The sequence below is a fragment of the Diadema setosum genome, chromosome 17, assembly GCF_964275005.1.
Source record: "Diadema setosum chromosome 17, eeDiaSeto1, whole genome shotgun sequence".
Lineage (NCBI taxonomy): Eukaryota > Metazoa > Echinodermata > Echinoidea > Diadematoida > Diadematidae > Diadema > Diadema setosum.
The window spans coordinates 22394529-22422516 of NC_092701.1; the positions used below are offsets into that span (position 1 = coordinate 22394529).

The window sequence follows — 27988 nt, forward strand, 5'->3', positions numbered from 1 at the left end:
TGATGGTACCACTAGCCAGCAATGAATGTTGCTAATGGTGCCACCAGCAAACGATGGCATTATCAATGGTGCCACAAGCCAACCATAGAGTAATGTTGTTAATGGTGCCATCAGCAATGGAAATGCTGACGGTGCCTTCCCACAGCCATGGAGTTGCTGATGGTGCCAGCAACCAGTCATGGCTGTTGCCTGTGGTATCGTCAGCCAGCCCAGGAGTTGCCGATGATGATCTTGGATGCGATGTCTCCTCGGCACAGAGGGCACTTGAAAAGGGGCTGGGAGCACTTGGTACAGCAGCAGACGTGGCCACAGTTCAGGAACAGCATGTTTGACTGGGGAGAGAGTATGACGAGGATTGGTCACATCATATTGTCTTTACCCCTTTCTCTAGCATGGACTATGGACAGTGTGTATAATACGATGGGGGTTTTCTGTACCAATCGGTACCCAAAGCACACAAACAGTGAAGAAGAGGCTTTTAAATTCATTTTTTAATTTCACAGGTATAGGGTTTGACAGTAGACAATTGAAGGTTCCTTACCTATAATATGCGTCGACAGGTTTTCTGAGACATTTGGGGAAAGGAGTCTATATATATTACAGGTGGTCAAATTTAAAGCTATTTATTCCTTGGACAATTGCTGCCATGAAATATCGGCACACGAAGCCAAACATAAATTCTATCCACAAACATAACCCCTACCCTAATCCTACTCTTCACAGCAAACTAAACCTAAAACCCTATCACAACCCTGATCCTTACTCTATGTCCTTGGACAAAATGAGGTCGGAGCAATTGTTGCAGGAGCAAATGTTGCATCACTGTCAGAAATTTTCCTAGATTGGGTATGTCTATTTCATAATGTTAGAGAGGTAAGCTGAATTATGAATGGCAATCCTTTGGAGGATATACATCTTCTATAGCATCATTAACAGGGAGGAAAACAAGAAATACTGATACTGAAAATTGATGATGATGATGATGATGATGACGAAAACACTTACATCTGTTTCCATGCAAATCACACACTCGGTGTTCAGGTGCATTGTGACGTCGGGCTTGTAGCCTTCTGGGGCCTGGATGGCCTCGGGCGGTCTGGCCGCCGCCGCCGCTCCCGCCGCTTCCTCCTCCTCCCGCTCCTTCCAGAACTTCTCCATCATCTTGTCGCCGTCTTCCGGTGGAGCTGAGGGCGTGGCAGCTGGACTACGCCCCTCCAGGACGGCGGCTTTCTCCATGGCCCGGGTCTGGACGTCGCGGTATCTCTCCACGGCCTGGAGAATGGACTTCCGGAGGCCGACCTCCAGAACGCCAATCTGCAAAAAATCATGATGGTTTATTCCCAAGTCTTATCAACCTCCTACCAGTAAACTCCACACTGCCCATATTACTTCACAATCATTCTCGGGGAATCATATTTTCTATGTACAGGGGAACCTCGTTAAAATGACCTGTTTGGGACCACTGAAATTTCCTGGTTATATTGGGTATCTTGTTATACCAGGGATAAAAACAAACTAATATAAAAGAAATGGGACCTACAAAATTACCTCACTATATCACATATCTCACTATGTCTGACCACATTACAAGGTTCCACTGTACGGTACAAATCTCAACAATATATGACACATGCCATGCTTCATGGTTTATACAAACTCTTTTGCACTCAGATTTTGAAATATCATGCAAAAACATCCCAAAAATTATTACAACCACTGAGAGCTAAATGTCTAAATGAAGCTTGTTATGAAGAGGCTCAAAGGAAAAAGCACAAAATATATATCACTGCCATTCAAAATATACATTTCATGTGTGCATGACAACAGTGCATAATCCAATACCATATTTCCAACGGTGTCACTGATTACATTTTTGTTTCAACTCGCAAGCACAATGAACAGGAGCCAAGTAACTAACCCATTGAGGATGTGCCGAATTTGCTCTATTACACATTTCCCACAGACACCTGCCCCAATACATTCTGGACTAGTCTTCAAGTAGTTAAAAAAATATCTCCAGTGTGATGCACTCACCTCTCTCAGATCCTCCATGCCCATCTGCATCATGGTTTCTATGGAGACGCGGTGCCTGGCAAACTTGGGGATTTGGTCATCAGCGCCAGCCTCTTGGAGGATGTCGATGACAGCGAACTCTAGTTGATGCTCCTGGAAGTGGGATGACAGTGACAAGATGGTAGTCAAGCATATTTTAATTGTATCAAATATAATTATATAATATAATATTTTATGTCATCCTAGTGTTAGGAGGAGTATCATCGGTCACTTATATTCAAGAAGAAGAGTAGCAAACTAAGTTCTCTTTTTTTTTCTTTCTCCTAGTTACACTCAAATGTAAACAATCTGCTATCACAGCTTGACAATGCAAACTTGTATCAGCAGGTCAACATTGACAACCTGCAATAACTCCCTACTGTTTGACACAGTTGCATGTGCTCCATATGACAACACAACTTGTACTTCTTCCCCTAATTTGTGTCGAAGATGTCTTGGGTTGTCCCAAAACGCTCTGATTTCTCTTCTTCATTGATAGGATTGTCCCCTTTTAAAAAATAAATGAATGAATAAAAATTCTCTGCCCAATCAGTTCTTGGCATATATTCTGATGATGAGACTGGAAAAGAAATTTACAATTAATAGGAAACTGGTGGACAGTCTTGGAGCTGGGACAGAATTTATAATGGACAGAAAAAAAGGCTGGCTGACCTGGTCGATGAGAGATTGCGGTTTGCGGTCCAGGAGCCGTTGATACTGGACCAGCCAGTAGTCCTGTTCCGTCTGCAGTCTTCTCTCTTCCATCTCAAGCTGTAAACACAAGATAAATTTTTCAGAGAAAGAGTTACATTTCATCATTTACAAACCAGTGAGACAGTACCTATGGACTCACTCAATATTCAGTTTCAATTGATCTGCTTCTGGTGCTTAAATCATATAGCCTATCCCATCCATTTGATAAGAACATCTGAGCTAATGCATAAAACATGGAGATGTTACTCCTGTTATTGAGCTTTCCATTACTATGATCAATGGAGATCATCAAACTTTTCTCAGTATCATCAACATCTTTGAAATCAAAGGGTACACTATCACCATCAATAACTAAAAATCTACCTGAGGCAAAGTGGTGAGAACCACCATCAGCAGTTGGAAAGTGTACCTCAAAAACTCTTCATGATTGTGATAATGATAACAGTGGTGGTAGTGGTGACAATGATGATGTGAGCATGGTGATGATGGTAACCATGACGATGGCTTTGATGATGATGGCAACAATAGATGGGTATCACTAACAACCTTTAATTGTCAAATTAAGGATGAGTACAGTGAGTCAGTGACAGTCCAAATGTTGACAATGACAACAATCTTCTTATTTATATGGCACAATGTGCCAGGTTGATACTGTTTGCCGACTATTGCTAGTCACTTGGAAGGAAACACGAGGGATAAGCATCAAATGCCTGTTTTCTGGTGTCAGAGTGTGGATGGACCACTTCAGCTGGTTAGCATCCTACTCTTTGCAAGAAATGAACAAAGTGGGATCATTTAAGTGCGCGAATTGTGACTCCTTCAAATATGGGTCCTCCATTCCATGTCCTACTCGAGAGACAGAGTGTTTTTGCCTCTTACTTGAGGGAATGGCCATGGCTACACAAAACACAGACCCAGTGGGACTCAAACCCGAGCCATTTCATTGCAAGGCAGACATATTATGAAATGAGCCACATCATCATCCATTATGCAGGGCTGTACACTAACCCATTTTTTTTTCTACTGGTCCAACCTGTCTATCAGACCAAAAGGTACCCAGTTTTTCCATCTTTTACTGGTCCATTCCTGAAAAAGTTACTGGTCCAACAGTGATTTTTACTCGTCGGGGACCATCGCACCGGTGCCAATGTGCAGCATTGCGTTATGACACCAACAATTATCCCAGACTACTGGTACAGACAACTATGACAACATTTACAATGATACTAAAGGAATATTACCAGGAATATTGTGTGACAAGGACAATCATCCAGGCAACAGACTCACTCACCATCCTCTGTTTGAGTGCCTCCTCCCGTTCCTCCCGCTGCATCATGAGTTGTTTGAGCAGGGCGGCCAGGTCGGCCCTCTTCTGCTCCAGGGCCACGGAGGCGGCGTCCGCCTTCATGTTCCTCTTCTCGATCTCCGCCAGAGTCACCTCGGCCAGCTGCTGCTGGATCAGGTAGATCTGTCCAATCACAACCGGACGAGAAAGACATGCATTGATTATCCAATATGCTAGTAAAATAAAATCTTATTTATTCCATATTCTTCTCAGATTGCATATGAAATATTTATCGGTGCATTCAGTGGAAAGTTAGGCAAGCTCTCTTGTCGTGTGCAGTATTTGAGTGTGATTCAAATCGTCAAACAACTCACACGTTCTCCTATCAAAAACAAAGTGATTCTTATAAAAGGTAGGACTTACCTTTCATTAAGACCACTTTGTTTTTGCATATCTTTGCCATTTTAAAACCAATTTTCATCAAATAATTAATTCCTCTTAGAATTGTATGCTCTTTAATATTTCATATGAGTGGTTTCTTACATCTTGCAAAAAAGTAAAACCTGAATCCCCATCCAAACCAAAACTATATCATCCCTTTAATTCAGCTGACAATGACCTCTGACATTTGCATGTGCAGATAAACAACATCTTTTAATAGCTTGGTTTGGAAGTACCTGTGTGCATACTTGTACACATCTGATGTTAAACTAGCCCTCTACAAGAATGGCCATTGATACGCATTAACATGAGACTCTATCTACAATCTGACACATGAGTAAGATACCCTGGGTGTATGGGTGGGGTAGGATGAGATGACATGGGTATCTCTATATGTGTGCATGTTACAATAAGCTACGGCAATCCTGTGTAAGCATACTCCCCAACATCCTCACCCCAAATCCTGAGCCCCTTTGCCTCCTAAAACATGTGCAGAATATCCACAAGGTTAGAGGGGGGATCTGCCTCTCAGTGCGTGTTTGTGTTTGTGTGTGTGTGTGCGCGTTGTGTCAGTGTTTAGCCACATACACTATCATTAAACATTTCTAGAATACCTTTGAGGTTCGGGAGGGTTTATGCCTCTGTGTGTGTGTGTGTTTGTGTGTGTTTGTGTGTATTGGGGCATCAGTACAACTGACAGACAACCTGACAACACGATAATGACTGCACCACTAATTACTACCGGTTTAAGAGCCTCATAAAACAAGGGCATCCTGTGCTGCTACAAAACTGAATGACAATGATTATGCTAAAAACAGAAAAGAAAAATGCTTCAGTGATATTTGTGTCAATCCTCCAAGCAAACTGAGAGCAGAGGAAATAAAAAAAAGACAGACTGAGACAAGCAGAGACAAGTACAGACAGACAGAGAGAGAGAGAGAGAGAGAGATAAAGACAGACATACAGTGACAGGTGGATAGAGAGACAGAGAAAAATAGACAGACAGACAGACAAATAGAAATACAGACAAACAGACTGATAGGCAGACAGACAGAGAGAGACAGAGACAGAGACAGAGATACACATTATGGACAGAAACATACAGGCAGAGAGACAGACAGAGATATAAACAGACATACAGAGACAGATATACAGAGAGAGACAAACAGAGAGACAGACACAGATACATAGAGAGACAGTGAGAGAGACTGAGACACAGAGAAAGACAGACAGACAGACAGACAGACACACACACACACAGATATAGAGATACAAACACACAGGAAGAATGAGAGAGAGAGAGAGAGAGAGAGAGAGAGAGAGGGAGAGAGAGCAAGCTGGGTGTGCTCACCGTGTCCGTCAGCCTCTTATGCTGGGTGTCCTTATTGATGAGGAGTGTCTCAAAGGCCTGCCGCTGGAACTCTTCTTCCTGCATCAGCTTCAGGAACATCTCCTCTCGGTTGTGCTGGATAGACTGGAGCTGGGTGCCAAGCTTGTCCATCTCGGAGACATCCCTGTAGGTAGGTGGGAGACAAAGATGCACTGTCAGACATTTACTGGTTTTACACATTTTACAATCATTCCAGATAACTATCTCTATCTACTTTACCACTTTGCAATTGGGTAGAATGCACAGCCTTCCAATAAATAACTTTCTTTCCATGGTGCGACGAGTAATTTATCTGGGTAAATTACAAAACAGACATCCCAATTAAAGTGGATAAGGCAGTAAAGAAATTTGATTGCACTGAACTGATGAACTTGTCAGGGTGCAAAATAAGTGCATCTAATTGCCAATCCAGCCTGAAAAGTCATTCAGAGCAAAGACAGATCCCCCTGTCTCAGAGTTTACATAAAGATGTGCAGAGCATATCAAATAATTGTCTCCCTTGGTGAATAAAATGCAGAAGAGAGAGCATAGTCTTCAATATGCTCAGTTTAATTCAAAGTCAACATCAATCCAAAAAAAAAACCCCAACTACTGTAGCCATTTGTCTTGAAATAAGGATGCATCTCATCTCATAAAGAAAAAGATACAAAAAAAAGATCTGTCTCTGATGTAATATAACTATTTCACGAATCCTTGATTCTGACTGGTTTAAATCAGGATCATAAATTCAAGGATTTCTGCAACCTTTTAGTACCAAAAATGCCCCATAGCACTCAACCACCCCATAGTACTATAATCCCCTCTCTTGTTATATATGTATGTGTACTGTATATGTTTGGCTTGAACCAAGTAAAATTTAATTTCATTCGATGTGGTTTATAAAACAGATATGGACTGTTTTTATTTGGGGCACTATTGATGCTATTGCCCATCAGGATCTCAATAATGCCCCGAAAAGCAGTCCATATCTGTATACTAGTCCATGAATTGAGATGGAGTAAAGAGGCGGACGACGCCGGGACTCACAGTTCCATGGCCTTCTTGAACGTCTCCTCCTTGTAAGCCTCGTACTTCATCCTCTGCATGTCGAGGGCGTGTCTCTCTCGCAGGATGTGTTCCATGGACTGCATCACGTCCTTCTCTCTTACTAGCGCCCTCTCTTCCGACTTCACCCGGAACATCTCCTCATCTTCCATCCTGTGTGTATAGTGAAAAAAAAAAACATACAAACTGAAATTTCCTCTCTTTATCTCTTTGCATGCCATGGTGTAAACAGCCTGTGTGCAACATATTCTGAGACTGCTACATTTCAATGCCAGGGCAGGTGAAAAAAAATAGCCAAGTAATCAGCATCAAACAAAGATCAATCTGAAGAGGCGTGGTGGCTCGGTGGGTAAGACTATGGACCATCAATCATGAGGTCCCTGGTTCAAGTCCACTAGCATCAGCTGTCATACCCATAGGGTAAGGCACCTTATCTTTATTGGATAATCATTCATAGGGGACTCATGCTATTGGTCGTGCAGTTGTTTGCTTATAAGCATTTAATTGCTTTGTTTGAGACTATATTAAATTAATCCAACCATACAAGTCATCTCACAGGACTGTTGGGTTACTTACATCTTTCTCTCCATTTCATCGAGGACGAGTTCCTTCCTTTTGGCTCTGAAAGACAAAAATGAGAATTGAACTCAGCTGCTGTAAATGCTGTTACATGTACACTCTGTCACTTCACACTGCAATTTTCTGTACAAAACTAACTTCGAGTATCCATTGTAATCACCAATATTTCACAGCAAAAACTGGCCAATTGTACAATACTTGAAAGAAATTTATTTATACATACCCATTTTCATGTTAGCGTTAAACAGTGCTCAAAGTGTATGCAAAATAAATAACTGAGTTCTTAGGTACTACTTTCTTTGTTTGATAAACCACTTACTCATGATTCAAGACACTCCAGACATGTTTCATGTATCATAGCTAATGCCATAAAGAAAGTCATCAAGTTTTTTTGGTATGCTGCTACTGGCTAATGAAATAAAGCTGTCATAATGATTTGCAAACAAACATCTAAACATTAAATATCAAGACACTGGAAGTAACCCTTCTTTCAAAGACAAAAAGCTCACAAATCTGACTAGAAGTTCTCAAAGACATCAACTTTTATGATACCAATATCCTTCTAATGACTCCCATCAGATATGCAAACTCATGCCAGACTGAACTTATTTGCATATTCTCCCCAAATCTTCATATCTCAAGGCTTGTGGACTATTGTGAAGTTCAAAGGGTGACAAGAGGGAACTCACTTTTCGTTCATCTCCAGTAACTGCTTCATGAGATCAGCTGATCTGGACTCAACTGTGAAAGGAAAGAATTCAGGGTTCTTGTTTACATATAGGATTAATTCAAGTGTTACTGATTGGTTGATTGATTGATCTAAAATAATACCCATGCTACAGTGTCATGCTTCTCAGTGATATAGATGCTTTGAACCAGGGTTTTGTTACATAAAAAAGGGGGGGGGGGAAAGAAAGAAATCTATTGAAACAACTTATAAAAAATTCAAATTCTTTCACAAGAGGCAATGACTCATTACAGTATGCACTTATTCCAGTGGTTCAATTGCTTGAAATGTATATCATTCTTGTTGTGACCCTCTTCAACAATTGGCACAGATGTTAATACTAGACAAGACAGACATATTCTGGAGTTTTACATCTACAGAATGTAGGTCTTTGCCAGAGTTCCTATTAAACCTTGACCTCCTATAACCCTTCTCAATCAGGCAACTAAAAAAAAAAAAAGTCAATTGAGATTGCATTTTCACAGAAATGACAGTTCATCCACTGTGAAATTATCAAACTTGTTATCACTGATTCAGCATATTCCTCTATCCAACATGCATTTGTCAGAATGACGCCAACAGCTGGAGTCGAATAGCATCGTTCTGTACTATTTGATTACCAAACAACAGCTGATGAGTCACTGGAAATTACCACTTGACCAAAAAGTGAACACAAAATCAGTACTTTTGATATAAATCATTTTATCACAAGTTTTTCAAACACTTTACTTATCATCTTATATCATGAAGTACCACATAAACACTATATTTCACAAATTTTTCAAGTGACTGATATTCTGGAAATTAAGAACTCGCAAAGGTATTTGCCTCCAACAACACACATACATTGTACATCACAATCTAAGGAGGGACATCACCAACTTTTCACATGACAAGGAATAATACTTTAATATGTATGATTCCATCACTGTGGCTATTAATCTTGAATTCAATCACTTGGGACATTGTCCTACCAGTCCCAATTTGTGACAATATCTAACCAGCAATATACGTGGCATATACAGTGTGCTAGAAAGAACAGGTGCAGGAAATTGCAGTAAAATCCTCAAAGACCATAAGATGCCCCTGATTCAGCGGGAGATGCTGGAAAGACTTTCCCTGACTCCCCTGCAGCTGCTGAGTGCAGACAGGAATCAACAGCCCACCCATATTGGAATAAGGTTGGCCCCCTATCCAGGGAGTAGCAACGGCACGCTCTGCTGCATCTAAGAAGCCGTATAAATTACCCTGCACAAGGAATCAACCCAATTACAGACAGCGATGCTGACATTATGCCAGACATTTGAATACCTGCCATCAACCTCTCCACTGCAAACTGTCAAATTTCAACAAAAGCCAACTCGAGCTGACCACCCTGCAATGACACGGATCAATGACCACACATCATGCAAAGATGCTTCGTAGACCAAGAAACCTGCTGGAGTGCTCCATTATTGAAGAAGAGGGCCAGCCAATTGTCCACTATGGACTGCTACGCCTGACTGCATTGTAGACTGTCTAGTCACTCAAAAACACGCAGTGGAGGTAAGTCTTGTCTGGTTTAATGGCGGTGATGCACAGCTAAGCAGTACCAAGCTCCTCACTTCAGTTTGACAGCGGTCAACAGTGGGTCGGCTGATATGGCACCAGTTCTGCTGACTCAATAATCACTATGCAACATTGAAAAACTTTCTACATCCAGGACCGTCTGGTCACACCAACCTCTTCCACTGAGAGTCCTAATAATGATAATAGTGAAGTCTTATATAATGCTCATTCTGCCTAATAAAATACTCATGGCATTAAATGAATGGGATATTATAAGTTTCAACATAGTATCATAGGATATAGAACATAAGAACAAACAAACAAACAAAATACAGTCAAACCTGTCTATGGCAGTCACCCCATGGGAGAAAAAAAAAAAAGTGGCCGTTGTAGACAGGTAGCTGCTATAGACAGGGTCATTAACATGGCTTTTCTCGGTTTGTGTTTAGTGGTCGCATACGGCAGGTGGCTGCTGTAGACATTGGTCACTATAGACAGGTTTGACTGTATATGCATAAACAACTGTTAATGTAAATTGAAGAGGTAGGCTTTCTAGGTTCAATTTAAAAACATCAATCAATCTCGCACTCACCTTCCTGTAATGAGGACACCATCCTCCTCCTCTGGCTCTCTGACTTCTCCTGGATGTTCTTGATGTCGTTGTCCATTGCTTCTTGCTCCTGCAACAAAAACCATCACGTTATGATAGGTTGCCATGGAAACAAACTTCATTGAGAGTCATTACAGGAGAAGAAAGGGGCCCTAAACATACATATGTATGCATACTTCCTCACAGCATGAAGTGAAAACTAAAGTGTACTTACAGAATTATGTCAACAATGCACTATTTGACAGCTATCAAGCAAATAATCAACGTTGGTAAAGGTGATGGGACAAACTATCACATCCGGGGCGATCTGGATGTAGCTATCTTTCAGATCGCCCAAGATTCTTAGCATGTGGAATATAAAGTGAAATATATAAAACAGTTCCTCTTCCCCCTGAGGAACTGATTGTTTTTTGCACTTCCTGAAAAAAAAAATCAGATCTACAGCTGTATTATAGGAAGAATGTTCGGCTACTTATTAATAAAAAATTCAAAATGTTGTGCTAAGTGCTTTAAATTGCTATCTATTGAAATTTCTCAGTTTCTGTATCCCTTTCTCATCATATAGGTTCAGACATGATAAATCACCTTAAAACATACATCATGATATAGCATCTCAGTTGATACATCTGGATCTGAAGGCATCAAATCAACATTTAAATCCTTGATCAATCAAATTCAGTATCTATCGCTGAACTTTGATTTCTCTCACGATTTTAACTGAGATCTCTTCAGCACTCTACGATGGCCGACAGGAACTAATCATACATGGAATACTGACTGACCTTGGCTAGTGTCTCCAGTAGGTGGGCCCGCTGCTTGTTAGAATTCTCAGCAATCTGGGCCTGCTGGGCCTCTAGCTGGGCCAGCTCCTGTTCCAGCCGCGCAAAGTCACTCTGCTTCTGACTCTGTCAACAGCGATAAGAGTCACAGAAAGTATCAAGTTACAGACCCAATTCACACTTTATGTCCCATACAGACTACACCATGCATCTGCCACACCTCACTTTACCTACACTGGCCTACGTTGCAATATACCAACAGGTGCAATGGGGGGTACGCGAGATGGACGCACAAAAATTAAACATGTTTGACTTTATTGCATACTTTTGGCGTACAGCACAGGAAGCAGAAAAATATGCAAGATATACAAAAGTCTATGCAACACTACACTACTGTACGCCATGTCTACCCAATGCATAAGTGTTATATCATTACAGTTGTTTAAAACAAATAACAATGTGGTTCAGTAATTGTTCTTGTTTCAATAGATGCTATTATTACTGATTGCTAATTCAGCCTACTTTATTTTCAATCTCAATATACCACTGTTGGATTGGCCTATTATCTTGCTGCAGAGCAATCTGGAGTATGACTAGTAATCCCAATAGCCTCCTCCTCCAATCCCCCCCCCCCAAAAAAAAAAAAAACAAAAACAAAAACAAAAACAAAAACAAAACAAAACAAAACAGAATGTGGCTCTGAATTACCACTTTGACAACTTGATCATACTGACAAGACCACACACAAATAGAAGCATTTTCCTTTTTTTTTTTTTGGCATTGTAATGGGGTCAAAAGTTACCTTTTTGGTCTCAAACTGGAGGAGTGAACTCTGAAGCTGGTCTTCTTCATGTTGTAAGGCCTTCAGGGCTGTGCTGGTCGCCTCTGAGGTGCTGGTGTAGGTGTTCAGTACTGGCAGCAAGTGCTTGGAGGGGGGCGAGTACTCCACCCCATTTTCTGCCCATGTGGAAAGATAACATGACACCATTAAACATATTTACGGTTAATATCACAAAACGGTCCCTTAATCAAGTCACATACATACAGCATTAGCAGTTCTGTTTCATGCATCTTATATGAGTAAGTGCCACACACAAACAGTCTTAACTTTATTTTCTAAAGAGTCTATTGATTTCATTAACAGTCGAATAATACCATATGCTGGCTTCTGTAGCATGTCACTCGACAAGCGCTGCCAAACATTTATGGGAAAATTTGAGTTGATGATGAGACACAACAATAAAATACAATCTATCCAATTTTGTACCTTGTTCTATGTGTGTGCATGATATTTGTTAAACATAAACATGTGTTGTGGAATTACTCCACCTACAAGCCAATAGAGCACTATTGAAACTGAACTCCATCAACAAACTTCAATTGTGTAACCAACGAAATGACATAACATCTGACAATTTCCATATCCAACCATCTGATTGACAACTCAAACCATTTTGCTGTTTGACAAGTTCATCGTCATCAAGACTACATCTTTAGATATTGAGTTGAAACAAGGCTGCTGCAGCACTAACCTGCACACATGAACTTCATGATGGCCTCCGTCCCGTCACTGCAGACGTCTGAGGATGGGTGGACCATGGAGTCTGCATCTAGGCTAAGGCTCTGTGAGGGTTAGAAAGAGAGAGAGAGAAAAGGGTTTGATTATCTACATAAAAAGCAGGACATGCCCAGAAATGTATTTATATTCCATCTGTCCACTATTTGTGAATGAGGCAATATTTGTGCACACCACATCATCCTGTCGAATGATGAAACCGACTCACTCTTACTGGTATGTGTCTACTCTTCATATGAAGGATGGGTCAGTTGTGTATTAACAGCCACTTAAACATACATGTAAAATTGGGGCCATAGGGGTCTGAAGATGAGTGTGGTCAATCCCTTGACATTTCAGGTGGTCTGCACCACCCGTCCTCATAAAATGTTGCATCAGGTTACAGACTACAGACATTATCGTACAATTCTTATGAACAAATCAACTTCAATGTCATTGAATGCACAATATCTACCGAGTGTCTTAACCAAGTTTGTACTATGTCTATGAATTTTAACACGCCATTTCAAGCCTTTATAACGGATATGATTTTAACAGGATTTAGGTATTTATATGACTTTACCTCTAACGTTTTGACATCACAGAACCTCCTTGGGAGTGAAGTGATGCGGTTGTTACTGATATCCAGGGTTCTCAGTGACCTCAGTTTGCACACACTATCTGGGAGCTCCTTCAGAATGTTACCTGCATAAAACACACAAACCAAGTGTTTCAATGACTTATTCACCCAGTCTGAGCTCATTTGCTATCTGCTCCACTGGCACAGAACGAAGAGATTCAGAATACAAAACAGTACAATTGCTGAATCTCACCCTGATGGCTTACACACAAAGAGAGCCAGTTTTGGTGATATGCGTTAATTTAAGAAGCAACAGAATGTTCGTATATAGCAATGGTATGTACAAGTGATACATTAGCAATAGAAGAATATTTTATCCTCTTTCAACTTTTTTTTTAAAAAGAAAAAAGAGGGATCATTTGCTCAATTACATCAAGCCTTCATGATATTACAATTTCTAAAACCTGGGAGGAAAAGATACAAAGGCAACATTTGTACCCCCACCCCACCTTCCCTTTTACATTAATTTGTTTCTTAGTGCATGTTAATGACCATACCTCTGACATTGAGTGTCTGTAAGGCTTGCAACTTTCCGATGTTCTTGGGGAGCTGTTTGAGCTTGTTATCCTGCACGTCCAGTACCTGAAGTTGGCCCAGATCCGTCAGCGAGTCGGGCAGCTGTGTGAACCGATTGTTCCTCAAATCAATTACCTGAAAACAGAGACATAAACAAAAGCATTAAGATTGAGGGAGTGAAGGCAGACATGCTACCGACAGAGCCATATCACCGACCTAGTTGCCTAGTGACACTGGGGACATTTGATTGAACATAGCGCATCCCTTGTATTTTCTTTCTTTACAAAATTGACACTATTCTCATTCACAAGCTCTAGCTGATCATAAAAAGATTAGACACATTCATCCCTCTTATCTCAATCCTTTCATACTCCATACTGTAATGGTGGAAGACTTTGTGACTTTAAAGGGACTGTACAGTACTGGTTGAGGTGGGGATTCATGTTTTGAACATTCTTAAGTGAGATAATGAAAAGCCTCTTATGAAATATGAAAAAGCATACATGTAATTTTAAGAAGGATTCCATGTTTATTTGATGAAAATTGGTTTTCAAATGGCTGAGATATCCAAAAATGTGCTAATAATAAAAGGCGACATGCCCCAACTTTATTAGGATCTCTTTGTTTCACCTTGTTTTTGGATATCTCGGCCATTTCAAAACCGATTTTCATCAAATAAACTTTTGATACCCCTTAGAACTGCATGCTCTTTGACATCTCATAGAGAGTGGTTTCTGAATATCTAGTCGCAAAACGTTATTAAAAGCTAAATCCTCACCTCGACCAGAACTGTACACACCCTTTAAGGTATGTGGAGGAAGTAGATTAAGAAAAAAAAGAAAAGAAGATAATACATGTAATCTATGCACTTAACATACACTATGCCATCTAGCTGATAAGCACTGTTTTCAGCACATTGTGACTGAACGAAATGACTGAACAAACAAGAGATGGGAAAACAAAATAGACTACATGAAGCTCCAAAATTTCAATGGACTGCATTCAAGAATTGAATTTCTCTTCTTTGGATTGGATGAAAATTTCTCTTCTTTGGATTGGATGAAAATGGTTGAAAGTGAGTGAAAAAAAAATATTGGAAAATAATAGATAATGTTGGCTCTCTGAATGAAAAGGCACATTTATAGGTGAAGAGAGCTGTCAGCTATCTACAATACAATCAGTCACAAAAGATTGAGATTCTTTCCATATATTTCTTTCTTTTCGGGGGGGGGGGGGGGAGGGAGAGGGAGGGGGATATTTATACAACATGCGAGGTTGGCGATTCTTCATCCTTACCCTGAGCAGGGATAAATCTTTGATCTGTCCTCCTCCATTCAACGATGACAATAGATTATCATTCATGATCAATACCTGAGGATGGATAAGGGGAAAGATTCACACATGTATCATCATCATCATCATCATCAGCTAATATTAACAGAAAAAGGCATAAAAAACCTCTAGGAAGACCAAATACCATTATTAAAAATACGTGGGGAGACGCTGAAAATTAAGCCCTTACATGGATGCCCACGCCATAGAGTCACATGTGTAAACATATAATGCAACATTCTAAGAGAAAACAAGATGTTACACTGTGCACACTGAAATCATGTTACTGACATATACACATGGCACCTTAAGGTACATTATGACACATTCTGTTTCTTGCTGTCTCTTTGTCTGTCTGTTCGCCTGTCTGTCTATCTGTCTGTCTGTCTGTCTACTTGTGGTCATGTACCTTGACAAAAGTCAGCGAGTGAAATTTACCGTCTGACATTTGCCCACTGTCGCATGATCCAGGTATGATATTGAGGTTTGTTGAAAAATTTGGGATCGAAATTTTCATGTGATTTTAACACATGGAAAAAGCAAAATGTGTATAGACTTGAGAAGAAAAAAAAAAATCTGAAATCAGATTTAAATTTACAGAATATCATGCCTGATGATCATCATTCCACTTTGTCAAACAGTGCAATGACAGAATTGCTCTGTTAGACTGTATTTTATAAGCAAAATTTCAAGAATCTTTGTTTTGTACCATGGCTCAGCAGCTTTATCACACAGTACAGAGCTTCATGTTAACCTCTGACCTGCGACCTTTATCACATGAAAAAAACATGTAAATTTCCAAATATGCAGTCAGGCATCATGGTAGAAAAAAAAGCACATACACACACACACAAAATATCCCCAAAATGTAATGCCTTAGACATTTGAGGTGTGGGAACATAAAGAAATGATGAAATACACACATGCCTACACACACATTCAAAATTAATTGCATGAAATTTCAAGTTATTTTAAACAAGAATAACAAATTCGTTATCACACAAATAGACACTGGGCAGATTTAGCCTGATGCCAGATGAAGAGGATGGCACAATGAAATGCCAAGAATGCCAAGAGCCCTTATCACTCTTCAGTCTGTTTATGATCCACTCATTTTACAGACTGCTGTGCACTGTTTGGGCAGGGATCACACGGAATGAAAGACGATATGTGGAACATCTCAGTTTCAATGATGTCAGACGAGGTATGACCAACACTTCTATCTTAAAGGGCTAGTCTCACACTTGATGTCACACTTGATGTGACTACTGTAACACCAGAAACATTAAGTAATTGGAGCCTGCTACCTTTTTTTTTTTTTTTTTTTTGTGGGACAAACTTTTGTGAATCGCCACTGGCATTCAATGTATTGTAGACAAAAACTTTTGGAGTCTTGGCTCCTGACAAAATTCACGAAAGTTTCATGCTCACAAAAATTTCTGGTTTTACAGCAAGTTCTGACTGTGATGACACCAGCATCTCATCAAATTTGTACGTGTGATACTGCCCTCTATTACTGTTTCCTGAAAATAAGTGAAACTTTAGAGTGTATCTTTCCTAAATCCTCACCGATGCTGATTAAACTTTCACATATGAAGTTAACTTTAATGTGGTGCTGAATTCTTTTTTTAAGGAGCAGTTCACACATAAGCTGCCAGTTATAACACCTTGTTAACACATTCACAAAATTCATTCATATTCCTTGCCCCTGATGCTGACATTCATGAATAATATAGCAAATTCTTGGAAGATGGAATTTAGATTTACTCTTTTTATTCATGGCTAATTTAGCAGCAATTCAGCTAAAGTTTGAGCCTTGTGATGTTGTTGGGGTTTTTTTTTTCAGCCGACTTGATGAATAGGGTTTCAGTGCTAGATATAGAACTGTACGGTTTGAACACACCATAAACCTTACATGCAAACATATAATGTAAAATCCTTCGACAGAATTCACATGAAAGGTAAGATTTAGATTGATTTGCAACACACAATTCTCTCCATGGAGGATTTCCAGTCAAACAATTTTTTTTTTCTGTAATCTGAACTGGCAAAATTATATTTTCACAAACAAAGAAGGCACTTAATCCATACCAAGGATAATTCTTTTTTAATTGTTTGATAATTTCATGAGCTGCCCTTTCCAGAGAAGAACTGCACAACAACATGCGATGTCGCAAGTGCACAATGATTGTAATACAAGTAGAAACACAATTCACAAAAACAAATTTCTTTAGCACAAAGAAAGAGTACTTGATCAAGTTCCTCCAGAAGACACAGAGAATTGATCTGTGATATCATTTAAACATTGGGGGAATATTGGCATTAGATTCCCCTCCGCCTAAAATAAGTGAAATTCTATTCATAATTTCTATACTTAGGTCGTACTAAACAAACATCTCAATTGTTGAGGAATTCTAACCTTGAGAGGATGGTACACATACATGGAATTAACAACAATTATTTCTTTTTTAAAATTTGTACTGACTGTCAAACTTTTAAAAACTTTCACTGAGAGTTCCAATATACATTTTGGGAAACTATTCCCTTTAAGAAGCCCAAAGCAAAACACACTTTTCTCCTGAAGGCTGAAATGACTCAATCCTATATATGGAATATCAATATTCATCATAGAAAAAGCTGACTGGAACGAGATAGAAAGATCTTGCTCGAGCAAAGCATGTACTCACTTCTTTTCTGAAGACTTTGCACTGTGAAAACGTTCCTGCAGGTACCTGATAGAAGATTAAGTGAGAAGGGGGAATCAAAAAAGTGAGAAAAAGATGAGAGGCACAATTGCTCACAGGTGCAGTATCGAGCACCTTGCAGACGACTCTCAGCGACGATGTTTTAACACCAATCTTGACCCGATGCAATCTCCACTTCTCGCCGGGGTGATGTCATCATTATCTGATTGAATAGTTCCACTACTGAGACACGAGACACAAGACTGGTAACATTTGCACTGCCACTTCTCATTGACGCACGACCCAAGTACTCACTTGGACCGATCGATCACCGTGTCAACATGGCTCGGTCAATGTCTCGAGGGACAGAGTGAGGTGGGGTATTAGGGGTTTCATTTTGGCGTGAGGGGCATTTGTGTGGAGTTCATAAAGCAAAATAGGCCATGGTTTTCTTCACCTGTTCTAGCAGAATTTGCTATTAAATGGGGTTAAACATGGTGAAGTTTGGGTTCTCAATTTACACAAGTAAGCATTCAAGGGCAAGCTTTAAATGCATCCTTTGCAATATGGTTTATTGCCAAGACTGGGTCCCTCCTTGACGTAATTACACTTGACAACCACAACTGGGAATGGAATGTACCACACAGGGAGGGAGGGGTGTCAGGCATTCCCGGGGGTCCTTTGGAGTAGTCTTCTGTCTAGAATCCAAGGAATTTGACACACGCGGGATGATGGGGTGGGTTTGTTTGGGAAGTGACGACATCCAGTGATCACCATTAAAGGTACACATAAAAGTCTCCAATTTGTATACCTTTATCTCTCTCTTTCTTCCACTATCTTGTATACATATATATATATATATATATATATATATATATATATATATATATATATATATATATATATATATATATACATATATATTATGTATGTATATATATATATATATATATATATATATATATATATATATATATATATACATGTATATATACATATATATATATACATATATATGCTATCTATCTTTCCACTTCCTCTAACATAAATACATAATATATAATTCAAAAAATATTATACATGTATATACAAAGCCAGAATGCATACTGTAAAAGTGGACATTTTCAACCACAAACCAGCGCGAAATCAAAACACACGAATATTTTTGCACATCATATGTTCCACTAATGAAATGTCTTGATTCCGCGAAAGTAAAAACATGCAAAATTCATCTCTCCCAGCCAAGCGTGAAATATTACTCTTGCAAAAAACAAAACAAAACACTTTTACAGTATATGAATTAAAGGCACTACTTCCTCACTGAAAAAAAGAAAGAACTTTGCATTATTCTGCAACATTGTGGAATAGATTATGCTCCTGCTCCTGCTTCAATGCATAATTATGTTTCATGTGTGAAAAATGTTCAGTGCAATAAATTTATCTTTCTATATAACATCTACAAACAAGTGACAAATAAAAGTGTCATGTGTAATGGGGTGGTGACATACCTCGGTAAGTTCACACTTTGAGAGATCGTATGTTGGTTCTGGTGATGCTTGGGCCTGTTCAGAAGGACAAAAACAACAAAATCACAGTATGTGATCACAGTAAAATACAATGCTTATCCCATCAAATCTACTTGTCCTCTTGCAGAAAGAGGGGAATCTTCATCTTCATGATTTAGAAGACAAAGCTGTTAAAGCAAATCAAGTCAGCATGACAAACTATATGGTAGTTTTCATCACAATTTTGCTAATATATGTTGTACTGCAATTAAGTTCATGAATTTTCAAGTTTCTCAAGTTTTGCCAGTATTATCGTGTCATATTTAAAGGGATAGTAGTTTCAGTTGAAATGGGCCTTCAGGTTTCCAACTTTTTTTTACATAATGAGATAACTCATATAATTATAAATGTGAAAAATCATATAATTCTGAGAAAAATTCAAAGTATATTTGATGAAAATTGGTTTTGAAATGGCTGAGATATCCAAAACAAAGCGATCCTAATTAAAAGGTGGGACCCCATGTACTCAGATTGCTTTGTTTTGCTTTGTTTTTAAATATCTCAACCACTTCAAAACCGATTTTTATCAAATAAACTTAGCATTCCTTGCAGAATTGTATGCTCTTTAACATCTCATGAAGTGGTTTCTAAGAATCCTCGCCTCAACCAATGCTATACGATCCCTTTAGGTAAAAGGTGATAGGCCTACTGACATCACCTCACAAGTCTCCCTTCCACACAAATCGTTGCTAAATGTCCTCTCTTTTTGTTTGCCAAAAGTTCTTTTCTTTTACATGAACTCAAAAGGAAACTAGAGAAATTTGACTGCCCCACAGCCAATTTGGATGCCCCTCCTACTTAAGCAATCATTACACATGTATGTGACATACTACCAGTACTGTACATGTATATGACCCTTCATTCACATTTCAATTAATTCACTAACCTTGACCACTGACCAAGCATTTTGCATTAATCCTCTCTGCCCAAGGGATATGATCCAATCTACTTCCATGCATTACACCCTATACAATTATCATTGGACCTGCCTAATAGAATCTATGGCTGGAAGATTGCAAATTAACTTAATTTTTGGTGCCCTTGGACCTTGACCTCTTACCTTTCACCAAAGTAATTCAAGGCAACTATTGCTTATCATCTCTAATCCACTCACTAAATATCAGTGTAATAACACGAGACATTTCTAGATGAAAATATGACTGAAAACTGACATTTCGAACCAGAGCACAATGACCTTCAGCCTTGACCATTGATCTTTTACCATTATCATCTCCATGCAAATAATATTTATCTTGAACCTTGTCTGTAAACCATCTTACATGTACATCACCCATTATGAGCTATGACTGGAAATAACTTCTTCTTTTTTTTTTACAAAGCACATTGACCTATGACTTTGACCTTTCACCCCGGTCATTTTAAATGTATTGTACATGAATTTCAATTCATTTCAACTCTTCTTATGTAATTATATTCCAATCGTATATATCTATAGATGAAGTTATATTTGTAGTGCTGACAAATTTCCTTTTTCTTTGCCAAAATTCAATGACCCTTGTGAAATTTTCAAAAGTTTTTTTGCAAGCGAATATTTCTGGTTTTATGGTATCTTGACGAGGCCTGTTCAGAGGTGGGGGACGGCAGGCATCACCTGCCCCCAGGGGACGTACCATAAACTGACAGTGTTCCATGCGCTTCTTGGCCGCATCGCTCTGCTTGTGCATCATCACCTCCACCTCCCACACATCCTTGCTGTTCTTGGCCTCCTGCTCCTTGTCCTTCTTCTTGAAGAACGGCATCTTGGTCGGATGGTCCCCGACCTCCCCGCCGGTCTCGACCTCTCTCTCGGTTTCGGGCTCCCTCGCTCCTCCCTTCTCCGCCTTCTCCTTCTTTGTCTTACGAGTCTTGGGGTTCTGGCCAATTGAAAGCGTGACAAGGAATTGTGAGAATGCAAGACTCCAGTCAAGAGGCTCTAAAACTACATAGGAGCAAATTCTTCATGCAAATTTCCCCAACATTGAAAATCTACACATTGTACAAATGCATTACTGTATAAGCTGTCATTTTCGTGTACAGATATTTTCGCGAATGAGGAGGTCTCGGACATTTTTGGATGATGTTGTTTTCGGGAATAGAAATCTTGGCTATCGTAAGTGTATTACACAGGCTGTATTAACCTGGCGCATATAGTGGCATTTTCAAGTGTTGTTAAATTCGCAGTCCAAGAGTGATTCGCAAAATTCACGAAAATTAAACCCTCGCGAAAATTACAGCTTATACAGAATTGCAAACTGAAAGCACAAAAACACACTGCCTACACACACAAACGTAATGCTGCTCTTCTTATGTCATCATTTTGATAGATTAAATGGATGATGAACACTTGTACGTTTGTAGCTCCATGTTCACACAAAACCTAGTTCAAATTCTAGTTCTTTTTGGAATTCAAATTCTTAATGCATGCCTATCTGCAGTACGCAATTGCAGGAAATGTTATGACTGATTTCTTGAAAACCCTAACGAGCAATGTTTTTCTCTTTCAGGATTAGACAAAGTTGCTAAAAACTGCTACATGACTTAATGAATTAGAAGATGGATATTTGTAAGCCCATAAATGAATGAAGAAATGAGAAATATATCAACAACAAATGAATTAATGAATGATTGAATAAATAGAGAGAAATAAATGGGTAGATAAATAAATGGATGGCTAATAATGGATGGATGATCGGAATGCACTATTTCTGGAGGTGAAAAGTCTGAATTATGACATTACAAGCAAACAATTGATGGTTTGAGTGTATTTGGAAACCTACTAAAGTACACTGTGTGTAAGGGCAATTGTCAGATTCCAGTTTCAGACACTTCTTTTCTTAGCAGATGGCTATCAAACCTCCACATTATCAAAATAAAGTGCACTTTAAAACCATGCTCAAGTTGATTGGAATAACTACAGTAAAATCAGATAAACAGAATGGTACAAATGTCATCACCATCTGACTCACAAGCAAGTTTTGACAATAAAAATTTCGGATGTTTTCATGAAACAGTGATATCATTTGCAACCGGGTGCCCGTTTCATAAAACTCGTTATCAGTGACAACTGCCACATTTCTATGACAAATTTGCTCTCAGCCAATCAGATGCAAGGAATTCAGTAGCTTGTCACATCTATAACAACTTGTTACTGATACCAAGTTTTATGCATGGGGCCTCAGATGTGCAAATTGGCAATGGTGATGATATCGTCACCTCACTAATCCCCACTGACCTTACACACCCATCTTCACCAAATTTCTTTTTTATGACATGAAACAATAGGAATCAGCACCTGGCTTTTCTTGATTTAACACTGAATAATTGTACAAGTCTTGTTACAAAATTAAAACAATCTTCCTTGACCATGCATGTACTTTGGGGCAAAGGGATTGTACATACTGATTTATACACAGAAGGCAAAATCTATCATGAAGGTGTAAAAAAAAATAAAAATGGGAGAGTTGTGTGGTTATGACATCATCACAACTGGTGAAAACATCAAAATTTTGTATTCCATAACTGTCTTTTCTGTAAGTCAGATATTGACAAAATTACTTCCTGTAGTCAGTTTATCTGATTTTACTCTGATATACATCAAAGTCATTTTGTAACATGGTGTGGAAATCCTCTCTAGGTACAAATTATTGATGACTTGACAGAAAAGATTATGACTCATAATACACACAGGTACTGTAAAAGTGGATATTTTCGTGTAAAGTATTTTTGCGCTTGGCGAAATAAGATGAATTTCACATACTTTTTCAATTCTGTGGAGTCAGAAGATTAATAATTGAAACATACACTCGTAGTACATGTATGTAAAAACATTTGCTTGCTTTTATTTTCACACTAGCTTCTGGTTGTACAAATTTCTATACCACAAAAATGTCCACTTTTGATCTTACATGTAATGAATATATATTAGTTGAAAAGAAATGTAACAATCAACAATAATAGGTTTCAAGATGGAAATCATGAATCTTAAAAATATATTCAAGCATTTAATAGACAATTCTGTCAGTGGCTTAGGGTTGCCGATAGATTAGAATCTGAACACAGGAGTGAGCAAAACAATAAAGCAGTGAAAGAAAATATGGTCTACAAACTGTATTGAGAGTGGAAGTCTTATGTATCCTTGAGTCATACAAGTAGTGACTTGAAATGTTCTACTTGTTTATGATAATTGTTTGAAATGAGATTGGCTATGATCTTTGAGCACTACAAAGGCTGTTCCATGGGCTGGAATCTGTATGAATTAGAATGAATTAACTTGATCATTTCAACTAATATTATGTATTTGTTTCCATTCACAGTGTCATCTGGTGGTGTATCAAATTATCGTCTAATTTTAATAAAACTCATGCCACGGTGATGTGATCTGGTGGTTGGTGTAGGCATCTTTTGAATTTTCAAAAATTCAAGACAATGTACTTACAAAAATGGTGAGGTAAAGAATACCCTTGCTACAATATCGGGGTCAAAGCAGGGTAACAGAAAGACCCGGAGATGATGAAATCAAAGGACCCAAATCAGAGTCTAGGACGCAAGAAGACATGCAAACATAAAGACAGTATTCCATTGCAAATATTTCATTGACTTCATCAAACATATATCATATGGGTTCCGTTCGTCAAATACTTCAATTTGTAGTCAGTGACTGGTATAATGAGCATATGACAGTATAGATATGGACTGCTTTTGGGGGCTTTGTTGATATCACTGCCCCTCCACAGGAGGGACTTTAAAGGCACATAGTCCCGGTAGTGTAGAGGGCGCTGTTGATGATACTGCCGATCACCGTTAGCATTGATATGGAGATTGACGAAGTTGAGCTGTCATCAAGAGTAAAGCGCGCAGGTGTTGCTAAGTAATGTTGCCTTTGTTGTCTTCTCTGCGCATCACGCAGTCTGTAGTAATGCCAGGGTGCGTGCATATGTGTTTCTCATTATGACATCACAAAAGAAGTTTGATAAAACTGTCATCCCCTAAGCCGAATCATGAGCCGAACTGTGATCGGACCACTGGCTACAGTGGATCGGACTTCCTCGGACTCGGGGAAGTGGGCCACAGCGTAAGCGCTAAAGAGGAGTCGATAGCGTAGGTCTCTATAGGAAACTTGCGCCATGCGCCCGCGTACGCATTTGACTAAACCACCAGGACCATGTGCCTTTAACTCCATGGTATGCTCTGAGGGTCTTAGTATGGAGTTGAGGTCCCAAGGAGCAATGATATTAAGAAACACCCAAAATATAAGCAGTCTATATAATAATAATAGTGTATACTTCTATAGTGCAACAATCCATCAAAAAAATGCTCATGGTGCTTTAAGGAAGAAGACTGCCAAACAGAATTACCAGTAAATAAAATTTCACTTGGTTGATCAAGATTGCCAGTTCACAAGCATGTACCAGGCACTGCCATACTATAGACGATTGTAATGTATTGCGACCACATCAGACAAGGGTCACTTCTACCAAGTAGCACATTGTCCAAGTGAAGCGTGTACTGTACCTGTGCACCTTGTACAGATAGCTTACATTCCAAAAGATGGCAGTTGAGTACTATGGGTTGGTTTACAACTATGGGGCAGTTTGGGTCCTATGAGGCTGCACATAGGCAAATGTTGAATTTATGCCTCCAATTCCAACTGATAAGAATTGAGGATTCATCAAAGGAGGTATGGATAACTGACAATTTTCAATACTCTCCCATGGGCAGAATTCTCTTGGGGATGTTCTAAAATGGGTTTTCACAAACATATACACATTGTATACATATTTATAAATAAATGGCAAACAAGGAAAAGTAGCACATAACACAATTTGGGTAGGCAGTCTTGAGTACATTCTGCGTGCAATTAGTGCAAAGACACAGGAAAGATGCAAAGGTTTGGATAACTAGCTAGCTACAGGAGCTGTGGCCTCGTTGGTGATGCTACAATATAAGCTACCACAGACAACCGAGGTATGAGTTATTCTCGTAGTGCTTTGAAAACCCCATTTAATGGGTGATGACTTTGTTGTCAGGAGCATGTATTGAATATTCTCACCTTTAATATGGTTTGAACTGCCATTTTATTTTCGGAGAGGACATGTGGCCCTTGGCTTCATCTCTGGGACATAGGCATACATTCATTGTATGTTAATGACCTCCCTAAATATCATTTCATATCCTTTGGAATGATCACTTTGTAAGTTCCCTCCCACATGCACACCTGCTATCTTCTATAAAACTATTGCAGTCTTCGATCAATTCTATGGCCATTTCACAACGGGGTATGCAGTATCTATGCAAGTACACCCATGGATGTATACAGCAGCAACAATTTGATACACAGCTAATTTGGTCGTTTCCTGCTGTATGCTGTCATGGCAATTACAAAGGTAGATCAAAATACATACTGTAGTGTTGCATAAAATAGCTACAATGTAGTTAAATGAAGCAGGCCCCTGAACTTTTTGCAAAAGACAAAAAAAAAAAAAAATACTACAACCATGGGTCACCATGTGAAAATGACAATCATAAATTATCAATATCATAATTTGATTATCCTGTATAGAGGAAGCACTGCAGAAAACAGTGCTCAAGAGTCCAGACATTTTAATTCATATGGTTCATATAACATAACATGACAGCAAGACTTCCTTATTATGTCCCCCTACTTGCACTGCTGTAATAGTACACATGTATTAGACGCTAGTACTACTTCTAGCAACTCATACCCCACCATATGCCAAATGTGTTGAAGTGCGTGCATCTGTGTATAAGCTAGCGAGGTACATGTAGTACACTAGTTAGTATGTAGAGTGGCATGGCAAAAGTAATGTGTAAGGAACAATGCTTCCCATGATGACTAAGCGTGTGTCTTTACCATCCAGCCACAAGCGACGTGGTTGTAGCCATGATCTGAGTCGCTGGATACAGCCGCACATGCGTATACTGTGCATATCTATACAAATGGAGGAGCTAGATATTGCTGTTAGCAACATCAACGCGCCATGTACTGTACATCACACCACCACCTCACCAAGTGATGAAAATAACTGATTCATTAGACTTTGTCGACAACTTTATTTTCCAACAATTTTTTTTTCCCACTCCATTCTCATATTTGTTTTAGAAGATGAATCTAAAATCAATTAATTAGCAAAATTTCAATTGACTGGAGGACTTTCAATTGATACGGATCGATCACAACACTACTTCTGAATGTGGCATTGGGACTTTGGCTACCGGCTGCTAGATGGTTAGCACCGTTCACATCAACAAACAGCACGTTAACGTGAACATGAACACATCATCACTGTCGAAGAGCATGCACAGTGCCATGTGCTTGTTCTGTGTAAGTAGCTGTAGCTCCTTATGATGCAAGTACACATATACAGCATACGGGTAGCGCTGTCATCAATCCGCTGTGGTGCACCACTGACTGCTATCCTATTGCAGCTGGCTGGCCATCGATTAGAGTTAGAATGAACCAAATCCTATACGGCTATGGCCTTTGTTGGTTAAGAAGTAAGATCTTCTTTAAAAGAAAATTTGCAGATGAACATTTCCGTTTGTGACAAGACAGAAAAGACAATGAGAGTTAATTAAATTTGAAAGCATTTAAAGAAAATGAAGTTGGCTAGAATGTAAGAAAAAAGTTTTTATTTCAGTTGTAGACCTGGTAAATCCATTTCTTAGAATTCTTACATCGCATTCCATGTTGATGTGTGGCACAATGTATGCAGGTAGCCAGCCGCAGTACTGTCAGTACTTGCAGTTACACACGTGTGGCCATAACTGCACTAGTGACCCCACCCAACATGTACCTGGTCCTTGTTACTAGTTACAGACAGCGCCCCGCATCGGGGTTTACAATACGTGTGGCGGTACTGACTGTATCCAATCCAGCTCCAGTGACTTGGGCCATGGCTACACAAAATGCATGTGGCTGGATGACAAAGACACATGCGTGTAACAGTCAGTGGCTGTATACACTGCTTTTTTTTTCAATGATTAGCAATGCTAGCAACAAATAACAATGCCAAAGCCAAGGCTAAGCCTAGTAGTAATTAGTAGGCAAAGGCAACGCCAACGCCTCAACCGATAAAATTTCAATGAAACTTTATTTAAACTTATAAATGCATAAAAACTGAGTGAAAGTGTTTCAAATATTTCTTGAGATAGTTGAATGACAATAAGAGGCATAATATGTCAGAACTTGATAATGGCAATTCCTTTTGATCTACTTCATCTGAAATAGGCCCTGAAATAAATATCAGAAAGTTGTTAAATTCAGGCTACGTGAAATTGTGAAGTGCATAAGATTTGCCAAATTGCCATCAACAACTGAACTACCAATAAAACCATCACGACCAACATAGATATGAGCGTATGGGACTGATGCTACTATGGTACTTACATGGTCACGTAAAATGAAAATCACAAGACCTTCTACAACTTCCGTCAGTCAATTGTTCTCACCTTATTCTTGATAACTTGACACTCGGCCATCTAAATACTCAATTCTGATGTTTAATCA

The 27988-nt window shown here is 39.1% G+C and overlaps 1 protein-coding gene across 1 annotated transcript; it reads right to left on the bottom strand.

Annotated features, from left to right (window-relative positions):
• Positions 1-200: 200 nt before the first annotated feature.
• On the bottom strand, positions 201-27960 carry LOC140240537 (E3 ubiquitin-protein ligase LRSAM1-like). Its single transcript, XM_072320301.1, has 20 exons — positions 27931-27960; positions 21093-21335; positions 19405-19458; positions 17900-17944; positions 15177-15251; positions 13862-14015; positions 13308-13429; positions 12702-12792; positions 11972-12126; positions 11173-11295; positions 10373-10460; positions 8195-8246; positions 7503-7547; positions 6909-7079; positions 5844-6006; positions 4058-4234; positions 2725-2823; positions 2035-2166; positions 1006-1314; positions 201-332 (listed from the first exon to the last, which is right to left on the bottom strand). The coding sequence occupies exons 1-20, from the start codon at positions 27958-27960 to the stop codon at positions 201-203; spliced, it is 2460 nt and encodes an 819-aa protein (XP_072176402.1).
• Between the last annotated feature and the right edge of the window lie 28 nt (positions 27961-27988).